The following is a 17,152-nucleotide window of genomic DNA, read 5'->3' on the forward strand; positions in this document are numbered from 1 at the left end:
AGTACAGCTCCCCCTGATTCCTGCTTACTTGTGTTTCAGCTGGAAACATAATGTTCCTCGTAGAAACAGTACGTTTCATTCCTGCAGAGCCCCCCGCTGCAGCTTCTTCTTTTATTGCAGCGTGTTTAGTTTCTTCTGCAAACAGAAAACAGTTTACCTGCTCAGAACGTCAAACACGTCCATGCTGGAATATATCATCCAGATTATCTGATGGGATTGCACTTATGTTTTACCTGCAGTGTGACTGTCACTTACAGGCCACAGCAGAGCAGAATAAGATTGACGTCTTCTGCTAATTGTCCCTCTGAAAGTTTCCTTTAAATATCAAACATATTCAGACTGCTGACGACACCAGTGAAACAAGGCTGCCGCCTCAGGCGCTCCCCGTCTGTGGGGCAACCACAAATGGACCTGATGGTTTTGAGACATTGGTCTGTAGCAGACAACTGCATTGTCTGGTTCACTTTAAGTCTCGTATAACAGGGATACTAATCATTTCCTCTGAGCCTCTTCTGCCTCCTCATCTTGTTTGTCTGTGTCCCGTCAGCGAGGACGTATGCAAACGTGGCTTCACTGTCATCATTGACATGCGAGGTTCAAAGTGGGAGCTGATTAAGCCTCTGCTCAAGACGCTGCAGGAGTCTTTCCCAGCTGAGATCTGTGTGGCTCTCATCATTAAGCCCGACAACTTTTGGCAGAAACAGAAGACGAACTTCGGGAGTGCAAAGTTCTCTTTTGAGGTCAGTGGGCTTTGTGTGTTTTACCCAAAACACGTTCAAAGGAAACCTTATTAACAGTAAGATGATTAGAGATTAGTGCTGTAATGCTATTTGTGTGGCAAACTGATAATAACTAATAATACTTTCAGGCATCTTTGATTTCCACAAGCTGCCATCATGATTTACGCATGTATTTATATATGTGGCACAGACGCTGCAGTCACTACACTGTAGTAAGCACATGAAGCACCGCAGGTAGTCAGAACTCACGTCTAACCTGTGTCTGTGTGAACAGACCAACATGGTGTCAGTTGAAGGTCTTGCCAAGCTAGTGGATCCCTCCCAGCTCACAGACGACTTTGAAGGCTCGCTGGACTACAACCACGAGGAGTGGATGGATCTCAGGGTGTCATTGGAGGAGTTCATGTCCAATGCTGTTCATCTGCTGTCCAGACTGGAGGATCTGCAGGTGGGGGCAGCAAAGGCTCAAAGAATGGGAGTAACTGCTATGGCCGATATGACCAGTGTTTCCTGTCTTCTGCAGGAGCTCCTGTCCAAGAAGGACTTTCCTGCAGATGTGGAAGGCTCTCGGCGACTGATAGAGGAACACACCCAGCTTAAGAAAAAGGTGAGTCACTATCAGTACAGGTGCAGACACAGTCAGAGACTTTGTTATCGCTCTAGATCGAGCTGTGCTAAAGCCAGCACAATTCAGTGTTCTCCTACTATTAATGAGAGGCTTGAACTGTGCAAAGCCACTGAAGCTACTCTCCTGCAGGTGCTAAAGGCTCCAGTGGAGGAATTAGACCAGGAAGGCCAGAGGCTGCTCCAGTGTATCAGATCGAGTGATGGCTTTTCAGGGAGAAACTGCATCTCAGGCTCAGCTGACTTTCAGAGCCTTGTGCCCAAGGTAAGCAACGTCCAGCCCAGCAAAGATCTCCCAGCATACACTTTTTTATTTAAGCTAAGGTTAACACAGGCTGGCCCCAAACAAGAATAGTAGCTTCTGTTGTGGTTTATCTATACTTTCTGATGCAAACAAAACTTTGAACCTAGACATGAGAATTGCTGTGGCACATTCAGATACTAATGCATCCATGCATGATGCTTGCAGATGCTTTTGGCCTTATATAAGAGTACTTACTGGAATATTAACTGCAAACCTGCAGGTATACTTTCATGCCTACATAATCAGGGCCCACATCGTACATGACCAGTAACGTTGACCGCTTTGAGGCCACTGTTGTTGTGATTTGGTGCTATAGATAAAAGTGAACTGAGTCTAGATGATTATTGACAGTTTTGTTCATAACTAAATGAAACTCACATCCTTCCAGCTGCTGAATGCTTAAAGCACATGGTATCATAACACAAGATTCAGTCCACAGCCTTATTTTTTCTCATTAGCCAGCTCGTTAGCAACCCTCATTATCTGACAAGTGCTGGCTGCATATTAGCTCATTAGCCAAAGGACTCCACAGGGAAAATTTGAGTGCAGAACTTGTTTGCATTAAGCACATGAAGTACATGTGCATTGCCTGCGTGAGCAGCATTTACATTGATGTATGAGTGTGAGACATCTTTCATATTTAAATCTGTGCTTTACGTTTTGGATTAAAGAGGATCATAAAGGCAATATCAAACCGGCCAATGGCATGCGAGTGAGAAGGTGAGGCTAAACTGTGGAATTATACACATGCAGGTGCTGTTTTGTTCCCCACTTGTGCACCTGCAGTACTAAACACAGCAGTAACACAGCAGTGTAAAAGACAGACGTAATGAACTGTTGGTTCAATCCAAAGAAAACCTGCCATCACATTCAGATCAGAAATGATGTGCTGAATGAAATGTAAGACACACTCGATGAGCTTGCTGTTGTCATGTGACACATTGTGCTTTTCCTGACAGGTGGCCAGTCTGCTGGATAAGCTGCATTCCACCAGGCAACATCTCCATCAGATGTGGCATGTCAGGAAACTGAAGCTGGACCAGTGCTTCCAGCTGCGCCTCTTTGAACAGGATGCAGAAAAAGTGAGTTACACCTAAATATGATGAGAGTGTGAGGAAGGACGAGGCTGGGATGAGTACAAAGACATCAGGGGCCTGTGCTGGCGTGTGCACCAGCTCTGATACAATGCTGTTATGCATGCCTCATTCACCTGCACTGCTTTCTGTTAAACGCACTGGGGTTAGTATACCTGACCTGCAGACTAGAGCAGCCAGGGATTGAATGACCAGCCTTAGCTGACCTGTGCTACCTCCTGAGCTGCAGCCACAGTTCAGCATATCGAGGCTATCTTCTTCTTCTTTGGGTTTGACATTGAAAGATAAGGCTAAGTTTTCACACTGAGGTAGTTATCAGCTGGATAATATGTTGTTCGTCTGCTGTTTCGGCCTGGCAAACCTTCAGTTGCCTTCAAGTTTCCTCAGATAATTTCAGGACACACTTTGTCGCTTGCTTGCGTTTCATACTGAGGTATGCCGGACTTTAATAACTCTTCAGAATCACCTTGTTGGTGCAAATATGCTTTTTATGATTATAGTCTAGCTGCTAGCAACAACATGCCTAAAACTACAATCTAAAACTGATGCTACATTGTCTGTTTTATTCCTCGAGGTTGTGCATGAATGCTTCATAGTTTGTGTGAAGTTGCTTAAAAATCAAATGTTCAGGTAGAAGGACGAGTGAAAAAGCACCACTTTAAAAATGACAGATCAGCTCCTTGGAAGCAGAAATCTGAGTATGAATGAAGTTCAAGACTTACACAGTTACTCGGGAAAGACAATGACTAAAAACCCTCTTACTGTCTGCACACCGAGGTCACACCTCATCTTCTAGGTCATGCTGTTTACTAGAGAACTGATTGGTCAGTACTCTCTTATGTACTTCCAGAGCTGTGCCGTATACAGTAAGTTACCATGGTGATGTAAAAGGTAAATCACCATTAAAACCTGAAAACCTCTGATTGTACCTGATAGAACGGGCTTCTCGTCCTGAGAAGTAGATGATGTGTAAACACCAAAGGCAGTGTAGCTCAACATCTATGAACAAACTGTCCCTTTGTGATGGAGACCTGTTGTTGATGGAGCCTCTGTGTACTGAGTCACACGTCATAATGAGACGCTGCCATCTAAAAATAGTTTCAGGCACTTTGACAAAAATAACCTAAAATCACAGAAGATTTACTTCATTCAGCACAGCTGCAAGCAGCTGCTCTTTACATCTGTACAGTCACTGTGTTGGGAAACTCCACTGTGGCCTGGATGAATCAGCCTGTGGCATTTCTCTAAACACAGGAATAAGTCGCAGTTATTCCAGTGGAAAATCAGCCAACATCGCTTTACTTTCTCCGAGTTAGTTGGAATTGTGAATGAATGTTAGAATTCCCGTCATTCCATTCATTAACATACCAGCCTGTTTACAACAGCTACTCCTGTTTCAGTCCAAAATGCTATATATGGACATTTCCCATATCAGGACCAGACTGTAGCTATTGTTCAAAGGCAAAGGTGATTATTATGACTTACTTTAGTTGTTATTCTGCTCGGGTGATGGGGATACAAAGACTGGCCTCACTGTTGTACAGGCTCACAGGCAGGTCCTGCTACATTAAAATACAGTAATTACTAGGAAAGCTGCAGTTTTTATGTTCATGGAGGCACAGTTTATAATATCTTACTGTCAGCTTGTACCTCTGCCTCCTGATAACAGAGCTGTGTTGTTGATGGGAGCATAAAAGCGCCCCTCTCGTACACAGACAGACACTGGCGGCTTGCTCTGCTGCTCCATACAGAAATCCACATGCAGATAAATATTTACTGTAAAGCAAACAGAGAAAAAAGAGAAGGTTTTTGTCCACATCAGTGTTGTCACAGCGAGGCACTGTGGGGGTGTGTGGACCCGTTTACACCGGGAATCACTCAGCTCTCGCGGTCGGGCCGGGAAAACATTCAGGCCTGACGAGGCGTCTGTTTTGTGGAAAACGCTGCAAGAAAAATGGCTGTGTCTTGGTTGCCGTGGTTACCGCGAGGCACAATAACCAACCCGTATCTGCGTGAAAGGATGAATTCTTCATCATCCTTCAGGGTAGGCTAACTTTTTCTTAACTTTCCACACTGTAGACACTCAGCTGTGTATGTCTGTGTCTGCACTGAAGTCTTTGGGACTTTGGATTTGGAGGGATTCGGTGCATTACTGATAATGTTTTGTGTTATCACGAGTTTACATGTGGTGTGAATCATTGCACTGATCTGCTGTGTGGTCTGCCTGCAGATGTTTGACTGGATCAGCCACAATAAGGAATTGTTCCTGCAGAGCCACACGGAGATCGGCCGAGGTTACCAGCACGCTGTGGAGCTACAGACTCAACACAATCACTTCGCCATGAACTCCATGGTACACGACGCCTTCGTAGTTCTTTGCAAACCTCATTTATCATTTATCGTGTTGTAAAAATGACTGGCAGGTCAACTGGTTTAATTTCTGTGTAAACTGCTGACAGTTGGAGCAACAGTCTTTTGATGGAGGCTCTTTCTTCCCAGAATGCCTACGTAAACATCAACAGAATCATGTCGGTGGCGAGTCGTCTGGCGGAGGCCGGCCACTACGCCTCCACTCAGATTAAACAGATCTCAGGACAGCTGGATCAGGACTGGAAAAGCTTTGCTGCTGCACTTGACGAACGCTCCACCATCCTGGCCATGTCATCTGTCTTTCACCAGAAGGCTGAGCAGGTGAGATCCCAGGAAAACCTTCCCAGATGTTTCTGAGCAGATACTCACTTACCCAGCCTTCACAGGGGGGACGTCGGCCACCCTTTCTAACCGATGTAACAGAGGACAAGCTGCACCTCTTACTGGTGACTGATCGGGTAACTGTCTAATCTAAAAGTCTCTCTGCAGTAGACACATGTCTAGAATGTAACATGCAAATGGGACATTTATGCTGTCTGATTATATTTAATAGATCAAACTGCTCTACTGCTGATTCTTGGAAGGTTGACATGGCAACAGATGGAACCTGTTTGATTCCTGCTGGGCCCTTGACATTAGCTACAAGAGAACATTTGAGAAAGCACGAGATGAAAGACAGGGAGAGAAGTGGGGACAGGAGAGGGATTGGATGACACTGACTCCAACAGAAAAGCAGATACGTGTTGACTCAGGAGGAAAAATGGAAAGAAAACTGGCAAAGCTACAGAAAGGATACAGTGAGAGTAGAGTGTGAAAAACAGGGAGGAGATAAAGTGGGTCTTCCTTTTAAGCCATGTAGACGGTTCTAAAGAGGCTGTTGAGAATGCATGTAAACAAAAAACTATGATGAAATAATGAGATAATAAAAAAGGATTCACAGGTCAGTTCAGCTTTATTTATAAAGTGCCACATCGCCTCGCTGGCATTGGTTAACTGTATGACTGGGATTTGCTGTGGAATATCAGACACCCTGTGCTCTTCACAGGTCAGAGCAGGTTCAGCCTCAGCACTGTGGCACATGTGAAAGGGTCCCGCATTAGACATGGGTCAGAACCACTGTCAGGCTGGAGCAGGGTGTCAGGGTGTGGAGGATGAGCTAATTGATAGTCTAACCTAAACCATCTGGGACATTAGGTTTTGGTCCATACGGCGATCCCAGGAGCTTTGGTATTCCCCTGGTCCAGATGTGGGAGATGTCCAGGACGCCATGAGTACCATTTTGAGCATGGACTTGGCTGCTGCATCATTTTTGGCGTTTCTTTGAATTCAGGCCTCTGTGGGTTGATCATTTACACTTCCATCATTTGGATCATTTCAGCACTTTCTGCAGAATTTCCACCTGTTTATATATTTATATTTAAAGTTATCCATGAATTCTCCTTTGGAAAATCTTGTAATATATAGCATGTTAGAATTTTTGGAAATTTGCCTCCCAACTCTGACCCTGGTTGAGACGGTGACCTGGTTCAGAGGCAGATTTGATGAGATTTCCCAAACGTGCAGACCAGTATTAGTCTAGCTATAGCTCATGTGAGCAGGCACGGAGTCCTGCCACATCTGGACTCTGGCTGACCTTGACCTGCCTGATGTTAGGCCCAATATTTGTCCGAACTGCAGGACTTTATCTCAACACTACCACCTTAAAAATGAAGAAAACTGTTCTACTTTCATCAAGAGTTTGAAGCATTACTGTAGTGATGCAGAGAAGGGTAGATTAAACGCTCCCATACGGACAGTAAGCCACAAAAGGACGTTGATCATGGTTATATGGAACAGACCAAAGCTGACCCAGAATATCTGATACTGTCAAGGAACCAGAGAAACATCATTTTGTTGAATGAATCTTCTCATGAATGCACGCACTGTATGAATCCATCTGTGTCTGTTTCATTCATAAGTTTCTGTCTGAGGTGGAGACCTGGTGTAAAGTCTGCAGCGAGGGCGGGTTACCATCTGAGATGCAGGAGTTGGAGATTGCCATTCACCGTCACCAGAGCCTTTACGAGCAAGTGACCCAGGCGTACACTGAGGTAAACCGCCCAACCTACTCACTCAAATGAATGTTAGCGGCAGCTGAAGCTGACAAACATCACACAAAAACAAAGCACAACGCCGCTGTGTGCCTGCAGCGTCTGTGATCTGTGAAGAGCTGATCACTTTGGTAATGTGGTCACTCCACAACCTGTTTGTCTGGAAAACATTTAGGATTTAAAACATCTTTAATGTCCAGAAACTTCGCTGTAAATGATGTCACGTGTAAAAAACATTGAAATATTTGGGCTCCAGAGCCTCTTGTGGATGCTGCCAGTACTGCGGACTGAGACTGGCTGTGATGACAGGGTGCCATCGGGCAGTTGCTGCACTAACCCTTCAAGCTGTTGTGTGAAGACACTTCAGTAAATGTATTCTGTGCTCGCAGCAGCATTCTGGAGTTTTATCTTTAGACGGGGGTTAAATGAGTGAAGGTGAGAGATAGTCCCATGGTTGCTTTAAAGGAGGAGAGACTTCCTCTTTAGTGGGATCAGTCATGCCTGCAGTGGCTTCAGATCCTTTGGATTCTGGTTTTCAATAATCTGTACAACCATGTGACAAACATTGTTTTTTGCATACTTATGCAAATGTGACATGCACCATGCTAATTCATTTATAGAAGCCTTTCTCTTGGGTGGGCTGTACAGGTGCATCAGATATATTTTGCGACCTCTTTTTGACATTGTAGTTGTTGCTAATGAGCGTGTTGGATTTGTGCTGCAGTGGTCCCCTATGGCTGTGAGTAGTCTCGAGTCTCACAGTCATGGATTGCAGCTGCTGGGACAGTTTAGCTTGTTCTGCCTCATAGTCAGATCTGTTGCACACTAGAACACCACTCTAACCAGAACCCACAGCTGAGAACAAACTGGTTTGTGTGCCAGACTCAATGGGAACAAGGACTGCTGTCACTGCAGTTCAGGACACTGGTATTGGAGTTCTTAAGGTGAGGAAAGTGCAGACATCTGACTGTTGCCCCAAAGTTTATTATTACTTACATGTTTATTTCTTCAAGGAAAATGTGTGTTTCTGGTTTCACCCACATACGTGTGTAGATGCACTGGAGTGACATCACATTCTTAATCCATAAGGCTTTAATGGCCCACCCTTTGCAGCAACAGCAGCTTCCACTCTTCTGAGAGTGATTGTTTTCCACAATGTTTAGCAGAGCTCAGACATGTTGGACAAGAAGGTCTGGTCCCGGCTATTTCACCCTGAAGGTCTTCTATCGGGTTGAGGTCAGGACTCTGTGCTAGTCAGAGTTCTTCCACATCTAACTTGCTCCATGCTCAAGTCAGAAGTGCCATTATCCTGACAGCTTCCAAACCCAGATTCATCCATCGCCAGACGGAGAAGCATGATTCGACGCTCCAAAGAGCACGTCTCCACTGAGTCCAGTGCCGGTGTGCTTTACCCAACTGCATCAGATGGTTTGCGTTGTGTTTGGTGATGTAAAGCCTCAGAGTTGCTTAGCTATGGAAGCCCGTTCCATTAAGCTCTCTACAAACTGCTCTCGAACTAATCTGAAGTGCCACATGAAGTTTGGAGGTCATTAGCATTTGATGCTGAAAGTTGGTGACCTCTACACACTGTGCAAAGCATGGCGGACAAAGAAGCACTGTCGTCGGGGAATCTGTTAAAGTGTCACAAATAAGATAATCCTGTGATTGGTGGTCAGGGATTCAATTCATGGTCATGGTGACAAATCACAACAGCAGCTGGTTAAATGGGGCGTGTTGTATAAAGCTCTTTGAGCGCTCAGGTTGAACAGTTTGTAGGTGGCAGAGTCGTCTTTTTGTTTTATTGTAATGACCACAACCATACTTTAAATCCTAGAAACATATTAAGACTTTTACAGTTGGAGCACCGGTGACTGCTGCTCATGTGATTCATGTGATTTATGTGTTTGCAGGTGAGTCAGGATGGTAAAGCTCTGCTGGATGTCCTCCAGAGGCCTCTCAGTCCAGGCAACTCGGAATCTCTTACAGCCACTGCAAATTACTCCAAAGCGGTCAGTGTCCCTGTGTTACCAATAGGAAACATGCCTACACCATCTACCGATTAAGCTAACGTTTGTGTTTCTCTGTAGGTGCACTGTATCTTGGACGTGGTTCATGAGGTTCTTCACCATCAGCGGCGTCTGGAGAACATTTGGCAACATCGAAAGGTCCGATTGCACCAGAGACTGCAGCTCTGTGTATTCCAGCAAGATGTCCAACAGGTAAACACACAGCAACGTTCAGGGTGTGACCAAAAGGTTCTGAGAACAGATCCATAAAAACGTTATATTTCCGTCCTTCTTTTCTCATTGAAGACCAGCTTCTTTTTTCAGATGGTCTGCTATTTTTCCATCTATCAGTGGAAGACCCATTTTGCCCCGTTGCACTTGCGCCTCTGTTGTGATCTCCTGAGCTGTGTGGTGAAATCATGGCGCGCGTGCCTGGACATGTCTACAGGGTGGAGAATGATTACAGTTTTGATTTTGATGGAAATATTCTCATCCCATCCTAGCAAACGTCCCCGTGCTGGCCAACAGTGGGTAGCAGTAGCTGTAACTGTCGGGCAGTGTGGGCAGGGAACTCAGCGTGCCAATGCAAAGCCCACAGCAGTTTTGGGGGTCCCCCCACATGGCTTCCTGTGGGCAAGCTTGCAGTCCACATCTAGAGTGTGGGCATGCTGTGCATACATACACTGCAGGCCTACAATGGGCCCCACTGGAGACTCTACTTAGTGTGGACGGTCCACAGTCAGCCCATTCTATGGGCTCCCAGTCTGGGACCCCACATTTCACTGTGGCTCCAGTTTGACACATTGACACTCGTGCATCACCGACAGCAATGACCGATGTGTGTGTGATGAACGTACCACACGTTCTCTGCTGCCTTCTGTGTCTCCCACGTGTGTGGTGGGAACATTGTGGTGACAAAGTGCTCTGGTGTAAGCCCAGCGTCAGATAGTGAGGCACCAGGAGTGAGATACAACCAAGCACCGCATCATTCATCTCTGAATTCTGCCTGAGCAGCTTTTTGTTCTTTGTTAAATAAAATCACTAACATGAAACGACTTTCAGTGTCTCTGCATCAAACTTCAGCAATAGTGTGCTGGGCTTTAACACATGCATCCAATTCAGACGGTGCCACCTATAGGTTCAGTAAGGAACAGCAGGTACATGGTTAAACATTACTGTGCAAAAGTCTCAGCCTCCCCCACATTTCTTTATATTTTGACTTTAATGTAAGTGGACTTGAGCAATAGTTTTCCTTTAAAATCAGTAGTGGACTAAAGAGAGGTTAGTAATCCACTCAACACTGACCTATGACCTATGAGTCATGCAGGCAAAAAAAGGTCCCAAACTCAAGGAATAAACCATCAAGTGAAAGCAACACAGTGAAGCACTTTCAGTCTTTATTGAAGCAGTCAGTGTTCTTTATTTCCATTTATGTGTCACTGTTAGTATTTCCCATTGTTATTAAATAAAGAAAGTGAGGGGTGGCATTCTTGCACCTTACTCCATGTTTCAGTTGTATTTTCCACGTCTGAGTGTAGAGCTATGCTGTAAGGAAGAGCCGCACCAAACAGGAGAAAGCTCCGTACAGCTTTCCAAAGACTGAACGTCTGAGCTTCTACAAATTAACCTCACACATGAAAGCTAGCTGGCTATAAGCACGCAGGTGGTTGGGACGGTGACTGGCCTGGAATCACTAATGCATTTACCAGCTCAGCTCTGACAACATGCAGGTCCTGGTGGTGCCAGCGTTTGCTAAAAGCTGGCCAGGTCGGTCAGTGTGATGATGTGTGGTGAAGCTTTTGCACAGTACAGGAGGTTTTATTTAAGAATCCCATTTTGTTGAATTTTCATGCAAGGCCCAGCTGTACATATGTGTGTTTATATTTCTTTGGGGAAATATAAACACACTCTTTAACTTTTCTGGAGGACAGACACATATCAGCACATTGAATTCATTTGCACAGGCCTGATGTATCTGCAGCTCTGATGCATTTAGTGTATGTACAAACAGGCCTTGGCAGAGCGAGTTAGAGCTGCAAACTCACAGATGAATGCTCTAAGTTTTGGCGCCATGCAAATATTTATTTAACCCAGGGGAGACTGTGGGAGAGTGTTTAAGAGAAGTAAGAAGACAAAGAGACAGACTGAAGAAGAGATCATATCAGTGGGTTATAAATTCACTTAAAGCAGAGCTTTGCAAGTTGTACTTGTCATGCATCACTTTCTATGAGCCCCCAGAGGGAGAGGCACAGGCACAGAAAGTGAGAGAGCGACCTTATACAATCGTGCATAAATCACTAGAAAAGGCTGTTGCACGAGTGCTAATGCTACAGGATATACATGACCCCAGAGATGAAGAGTGAGAGATGCAGACATGAAGGCTGAGCGTACGATGTGTGCAGATCACCAAAGACAGTCCAGCTGCAGTTTCAGTCTGTGCACTGTGACCCTACACTGACGTCTCTGTGGCTCCAGCTGCTGCACTGACATCATGAGTGCACGCTGTTGCTTCAAGGCCTTGAAACACATAATTTGCTAATGTGCGACAGGCTGGATGTTAATCCTTAGGATCCAGAGGTTGCCTGAGCTGCTGGTCTTACTGGACAGAAGATGGGTTGCCTGGGTTCATATTTTATTGCAGCAGTCATGCATAACATGCAGAAATGAAGATGTGTCAATATTTCAGTATGAACATTTAATGGAAAGAATGGGCCTCTGTTAGTACACCGTGCACCTCATTTCCATTTATCATTGGAGATCTGAATGTCTTCAAATTATTGTCACTGTATTTACACAGCTATGTACAAGCTATATATACATATATTTGTCCTGCAGGAGACTCAGAGGGTAATGAGTGAGAGATCCAACATTTGGTTTCATGTCCAAACTCTGATTACATCATGTTTGTGCCTTAAAAAAGAGGCATCGATTTGTTTGATCTTACATGGCACACAGCAGTGGTAGCAGTGGAAACATTCTGACGTCACCAGATACAAGAATCAAGTGAACAAGTAACCAGTCAGCTGCAGGGAACCATACACTCGTAGGACTTTTCTCAGTTAACCAAACTGTGGAGGCGCAGGTTGACTCTGGAGTCTGTACATTGAAATTCTAGGGGCAGGTCACCCACTACCCCCTTGTGGAAAGGAGGGACCACCACTATGCCACTTAATAGCCAATAATATATTTTAAGAAATCACAATTTCTTTCAGCAAATTATTTTAGTCAGAGTTTTAGTGGCTCTCAAACCTTTACAGGGCCAAAAACATGTTTTTTCATTGTTTATTCCCAGTCTCAGATGAACTGGAACCAGTACTGGGGTTACTGTCCAGGGGAGAAAAGGCTACAAAAGCCACAGAGCTAACAGCTCATAACACACTCGTATATGAAAAACATGGCATGGAGACATCCTGCTCTTCTCAGCTGCACTGACCTACATTTCCCACCCAGATCATGAAGGTTTCATTGATTTCATTCTTTATTCATGAGCTCTGAGACCATTTTGTGCATTTCTACACATGTCGGCAGAATAAGAGTTGGAAGTAGCAACGAGAGGTTTAGCAGGTGACCTTAAATCTTTGCTGTGTCTTCGGGATGATCTAAAGAAGGTGTTTTCTCCCGTCCAGGTGATGGACTGGATAGAAAACCATGGCGAGGCTTTCCTCAGCAAACACACGGGCGTTGGGAAATCCCTCCACAGAGCCCGAGCCCTGCAGAAGAGACACGACGACTTCGAAGATGTAGCTCAGGTAAGTTACTGGATTTGATCCTACTCTGAAGGCTCCTCTTCTCTGTTGTTTTGTTATGTTGTGCTGCAGTTTAGCTGAAAGGAGCAGGTCCAATTCGTCCAGGTCTTGTTAGCAGTAGAAATAAAAAAAGGTCAGCTTTGCCTAGAAGAAGCAAAAAAATCAGCCCAGTTTTTAATCACGTTTATCTGCTCACTGTGCAAACATCTGTTAGTTATCTGCCCTGATTAATTCCAAATTTTCTAAACCACCGTGTCTGCTGGTGGAAGCATTAGGAAATGCCTTTACACGACCATATATGGTCAAAGGCTTTTCTGAAAGATCTGCAGAAGATGTTATCCACATCCATTCCTCAATTTCACCGCTGCAGTTTGTCATGTGTTAAACAAACAGCCGAGTGTTGGTACTGAAGACGATCAGTCCAGCCTTTCTGCTCCTAATCTCGTGCACGTGTGAAACTTCACATGAACAGCTCACTCGGCCGCCTAACTTTATCTTTTATTGTGTGTTTATTTTTGCAGTCCTAACTTTGGCGCTTTGGTCGGCTGTGGTTGGTTTTAATGTGAGATGAAAATGGATGTTGACTTGACTTTATATGCAGCTGAAGTTGTGAAGACTGGATCGCGTGTCGGTCAGATTTGGCCCCCTCGTCTGCCGGTGCACGGGGCCGTGTGGCGTAAAGTCCAAGGGCTGATTTATTTTTAGGCTTCAGACAATAAAGGTCCTTGTACAACATTATTGTTGCTGCGATGTTCTCTCTTTTTGTCATCTCTCCTCTGTCATTTTATTCTCTTCATATGGAAAAAAGTTTTGATCTTTTATTAAAAGTTTGCCCTTTTTGACTTCAGTCATGTCAGAGCTGTCTGTAAGTACCAGGAAGCATCGGTGTAACTGGAATCTATTACACTGGTTAATACAGTAAAGGGATAATCCCATAAAGAAGCGAGTGGTAATCCTATAAAGAGTAGTTGTATGATCGGATATTTACACTCTGGATTAGGATTATCCTTCAGATCACCAGTGTTTACATGTCTCTCTGTCCCTTCCCTCGTTAGTTCACTCTCCTTTTTGCAACATGGATACATTTAGCACATGTCAGATGAATATCTAAGTATATTTGCACAAACAGAAAGACGTGGCACATGTCTGCAAGTCTTGCTTTGTGATGTGATGCTGTGTCATTGCTCTCCTCATCTGATTAGGAACATTTGAGCCTCCCGAACATCAAACAGAATGACTCAAATACTATTTTACTCCCGCTGAAGTCTTCATCTTCCAACTTCTCCTCCCGGCTTTAAGCCTTCATTTCTTCAGAGAGCGTTGGCTCAGTCACCTGCTTCACTACAAAGACGTGTTGGCTGATTAGGACGTCCTAATATGAAATATGATGACACTGAAAACTCTGTTAACAATGCAAATATGTGTGTACAACGTTTGGTATGTGGATTGTGTCTGTTTCACTTGGTTGTCCATGAGCAGTTACAGGCTTATTACAGGTGATTAGTTGTTGCAGCTTATTGACAAGATAACATTGTAGCCTTTTGTATGGAGTCTACATTAGGCTACGTTCACACTGCAGGCGAAAGCGCATCAAATCCGATTTTTCTGACCCTGTGCGACCATCTATCCGATCATGGTGTGACAGTGTGAACGGCACAAAGCCGATATTTTCAAATCCGATCTGGGTCACTTTCGTATGTGGTCCTGAATCCGATACATATCCGATGTTTCAGAAAGCGACTGCTGTTTGATGGTCAAGTCGTATTAAATCCGTCTTTTACGTCACTGACAGAAGACAGACGCCAATTATCAGCGCCGGAGAAGACATCACGAACACTTCCTGGCCATCCAGTGAAACTGTTGGGAAGACAACGTTGGAGAAACGTGAACATTTTCTTTGTCTCTGCAGATTCTGACAGAAATCTGCAGCTATCCTTTGAAGCAGCGCTCCTCTAAAACAGCAATAAGGATCATTATTAGGTTATCGACATTATTATGTAAATAACAAAATAACTTAAAGCAAAAATTGGGAAACGTGAAGTCTGAAGTCTTTACATTAAGGCCATCAGTCAAACATACTGTTGTAAAAAAATCGGATTTGATCAAAAAATCGGAATTGAGCATTAAGACCTGCAGTGTGAACGTAGCCTCTGTGTGGGAGCATTTATTTGATGTATTTATTGTGTCGGACCATCAGTCGACCTTTTGTCCAGCTCTCTGTGGGGGTTGGAGCCCCTCCACACTGTAGGGTGAGACGCGGGTCCACCCTGTGCAGTCATAAAGCTAACACAGAGAAACAGTCGCACACATATGAACACCTGCAGAATCACAGCGTGTAACCTAAATGCATAGTTAAGCTCCTAAGACCTGAGTGCATTTTTAATTTCTCTGTGCCGTTTGGGCTGATGGGCACCTGATGAATGTAAAAACAAAGAATCACCTGATTTTTTATTTTTTTTACCTGATATTTGTTTCTGAGAAAAATGAGATCCACATAAGAGGACATTAGTCTGTGGCAGTGTAATGTCCTCGTAAGTGGACATCAGGCCCTTGCAGAGACACTGCACATTAGTGGCAAAACACCAGGACCTGAAAAATTCAAAGAACAAAGGTTACGCCCTCTTCTATAAATGTATAAGGAATCTTCTGAAGGTGATTACATAATGGTTTTATTCAAAGTTTCTTACATAATATAAGAATTACTACACATAATGTCAGAAAACTGATACTAAAGATACTTGGATATCATTGGATGCTAAACAGGCCTTCGATAGAACTGAACGGCCGGTTCCATCTAATGTGGTTCCCAGATTGGGTTTTGGTTTGTGTTTCTCAAGAGGATCAGAATCTTATACACAGAGCCGATTGGCAGGCATAACAAATGGAATGACTTCTAAACCAATAACAGCGACCTGCCCAACAAGGGTGCCCTCCTCCACCAGTGCTGTTGGCCCTCGGCCTGGAGCACTGAGAGTACACCGAGCTTTGACTGGGATCCAATGAATGACAAGTGCATCTTATATATCTCTACCCCGATGATGTTCTCCTCTTCTTATCAAATCTGGCAGTATCTAAATACATCAAAATGGCGCCGGTGAGGTCGGCTGCCGTGCTGGATGCTCTGCCCTAACTTTTTGCAGTTTTTCGTCACTTTTTGCTATATCTGCGATAATCTTGCATGGGCATCATGCAAAACACACAAATCCGCTACAGTAGAGACATTCTGGTTTCTATTGGTCTGCAATACGCGAACATTTCACCATGTTTAACTCCGGACCCAAACTGGCCAAAGGAGATCCTGAGAGAGAACAAAGGACGCGGCCCTAAGCGACGGCCTCGAGGTAAAAGAGCCGGCATCAGGAACAGGCTACGGGCTCGCGCACACCGCGCACCCATGCCCAGTATCCTGCTAGCCAATATTCAATCCATCGAGAACAAGCTTGATGACCTCAGAGCCAGAATCAAGTTCCAGAGAGACATTCGGGACTGCAACCTCCTCTGCTTCACCGAGACTTGGCTGAACCCAGCGATACCAGACCACGCCGTGCAGCCGACGGGGTTCTTTTCGGTTTACCGCATGGACAGGACAATGGAGTCGGGGAAGAAAAGAGGTGGTGGAGTATGTTTGATGGTGAACAACAGATGGTGCAACAGCACAAACATCTCCCCACTCACACGCTCTTGCTCGCCCAATCTGGAGCTTTTGATCGTTAAGTGTCGCCCTTTCTATCTCCCTCGGGAATTCACTGCGGTCATTGCCTGCACTGTTTACATTCCGCCTCACGCGGACTCGGACACTGCCTTATGTGAGCTACATGAGGCTCTCACACATCAACAAACACTTCACCGAGATGCCGCACTCATTGTTATGGGAGATTTTAACAGAGTGAATCTCAAACGGACATTTCACAACCTTCACCAGCACATCAACTGCCCCACCCGGGGCACGAGGACATTAGACCACTGCTACACCCCGTTCAAGAACTGTTACAAGGCTCAGCCCCTGCCGGCATTTGGAAATAGGACCATTCCGCCATCTTCCTCATACCTGCTTACAAACAAAGGCTAAAGCAGCAACCACCAATCAGGAGGGAGGTCGCTCGCTGGACGGACCAATCGGTGGCCGCGCTGCAGGACGCACTGGATGACGCAGACTGGGACATGTTTCGGCGCAGCTC

The 17,152-nt window shown here is 44.9% G+C and overlaps 1 protein-coding gene across 3 annotated transcripts in view; it reads left to right on the plus strand.

Moving 5' to 3' along the window:
• The window catches only part of kalrna (kalirin RhoGEF kinase a), a 152,918-nt gene that overhangs the window by 51,217 nt on the left and 84,549 nt on the right, over positions 1-17,152 (plus strand). For all 3 annotated transcript variants that reach the window (XM_085250372.1, XM_085250373.1, XM_085250371.1), the window contains exons 4-14: positions 548-740; positions 1,015-1,188; positions 1,264-1,347; positions 1,498-1,629; positions 2,628-2,750; positions 4,993-5,115; positions 5,262-5,453; positions 7,091-7,222; positions 9,133-9,231; positions 9,310-9,441; positions 12,855-12,977. In XM_085250372.1, coding sequence (XP_085106498.1) covers positions 548-740; positions 1,015-1,188; positions 1,264-1,347; positions 1,498-1,629; positions 2,628-2,750; positions 4,993-5,115; positions 5,262-5,453; positions 7,091-7,222; positions 9,133-9,231; positions 9,310-9,441; positions 12,855-12,977 — 1,507 coding nt within the window. The remainder of the gene's footprint in view (positions 1-547; positions 741-1,014; positions 1,189-1,263; positions 1,348-1,497; positions 1,630-2,627; positions 2,751-4,992; positions 5,116-5,261; positions 5,454-7,090; positions 7,223-9,132; positions 9,232-9,309; positions 9,442-12,854; positions 12,978-17,152) is intronic.

The sequence above is a fragment of the Mchenga conophoros genome, linkage group LG16 (assembly GCF_057382185.1).
Source record: "Mchenga conophoros isolate Kocher_MC1m ecotype Shallow Benthic linkage group LG16, M_conophoros_male_GT1.1, whole genome shotgun sequence".
Classification (NCBI taxonomy): Eukaryota; Metazoa; Chordata; class Actinopteri; order Cichliformes; family Cichlidae; genus Mchenga; species Mchenga conophoros.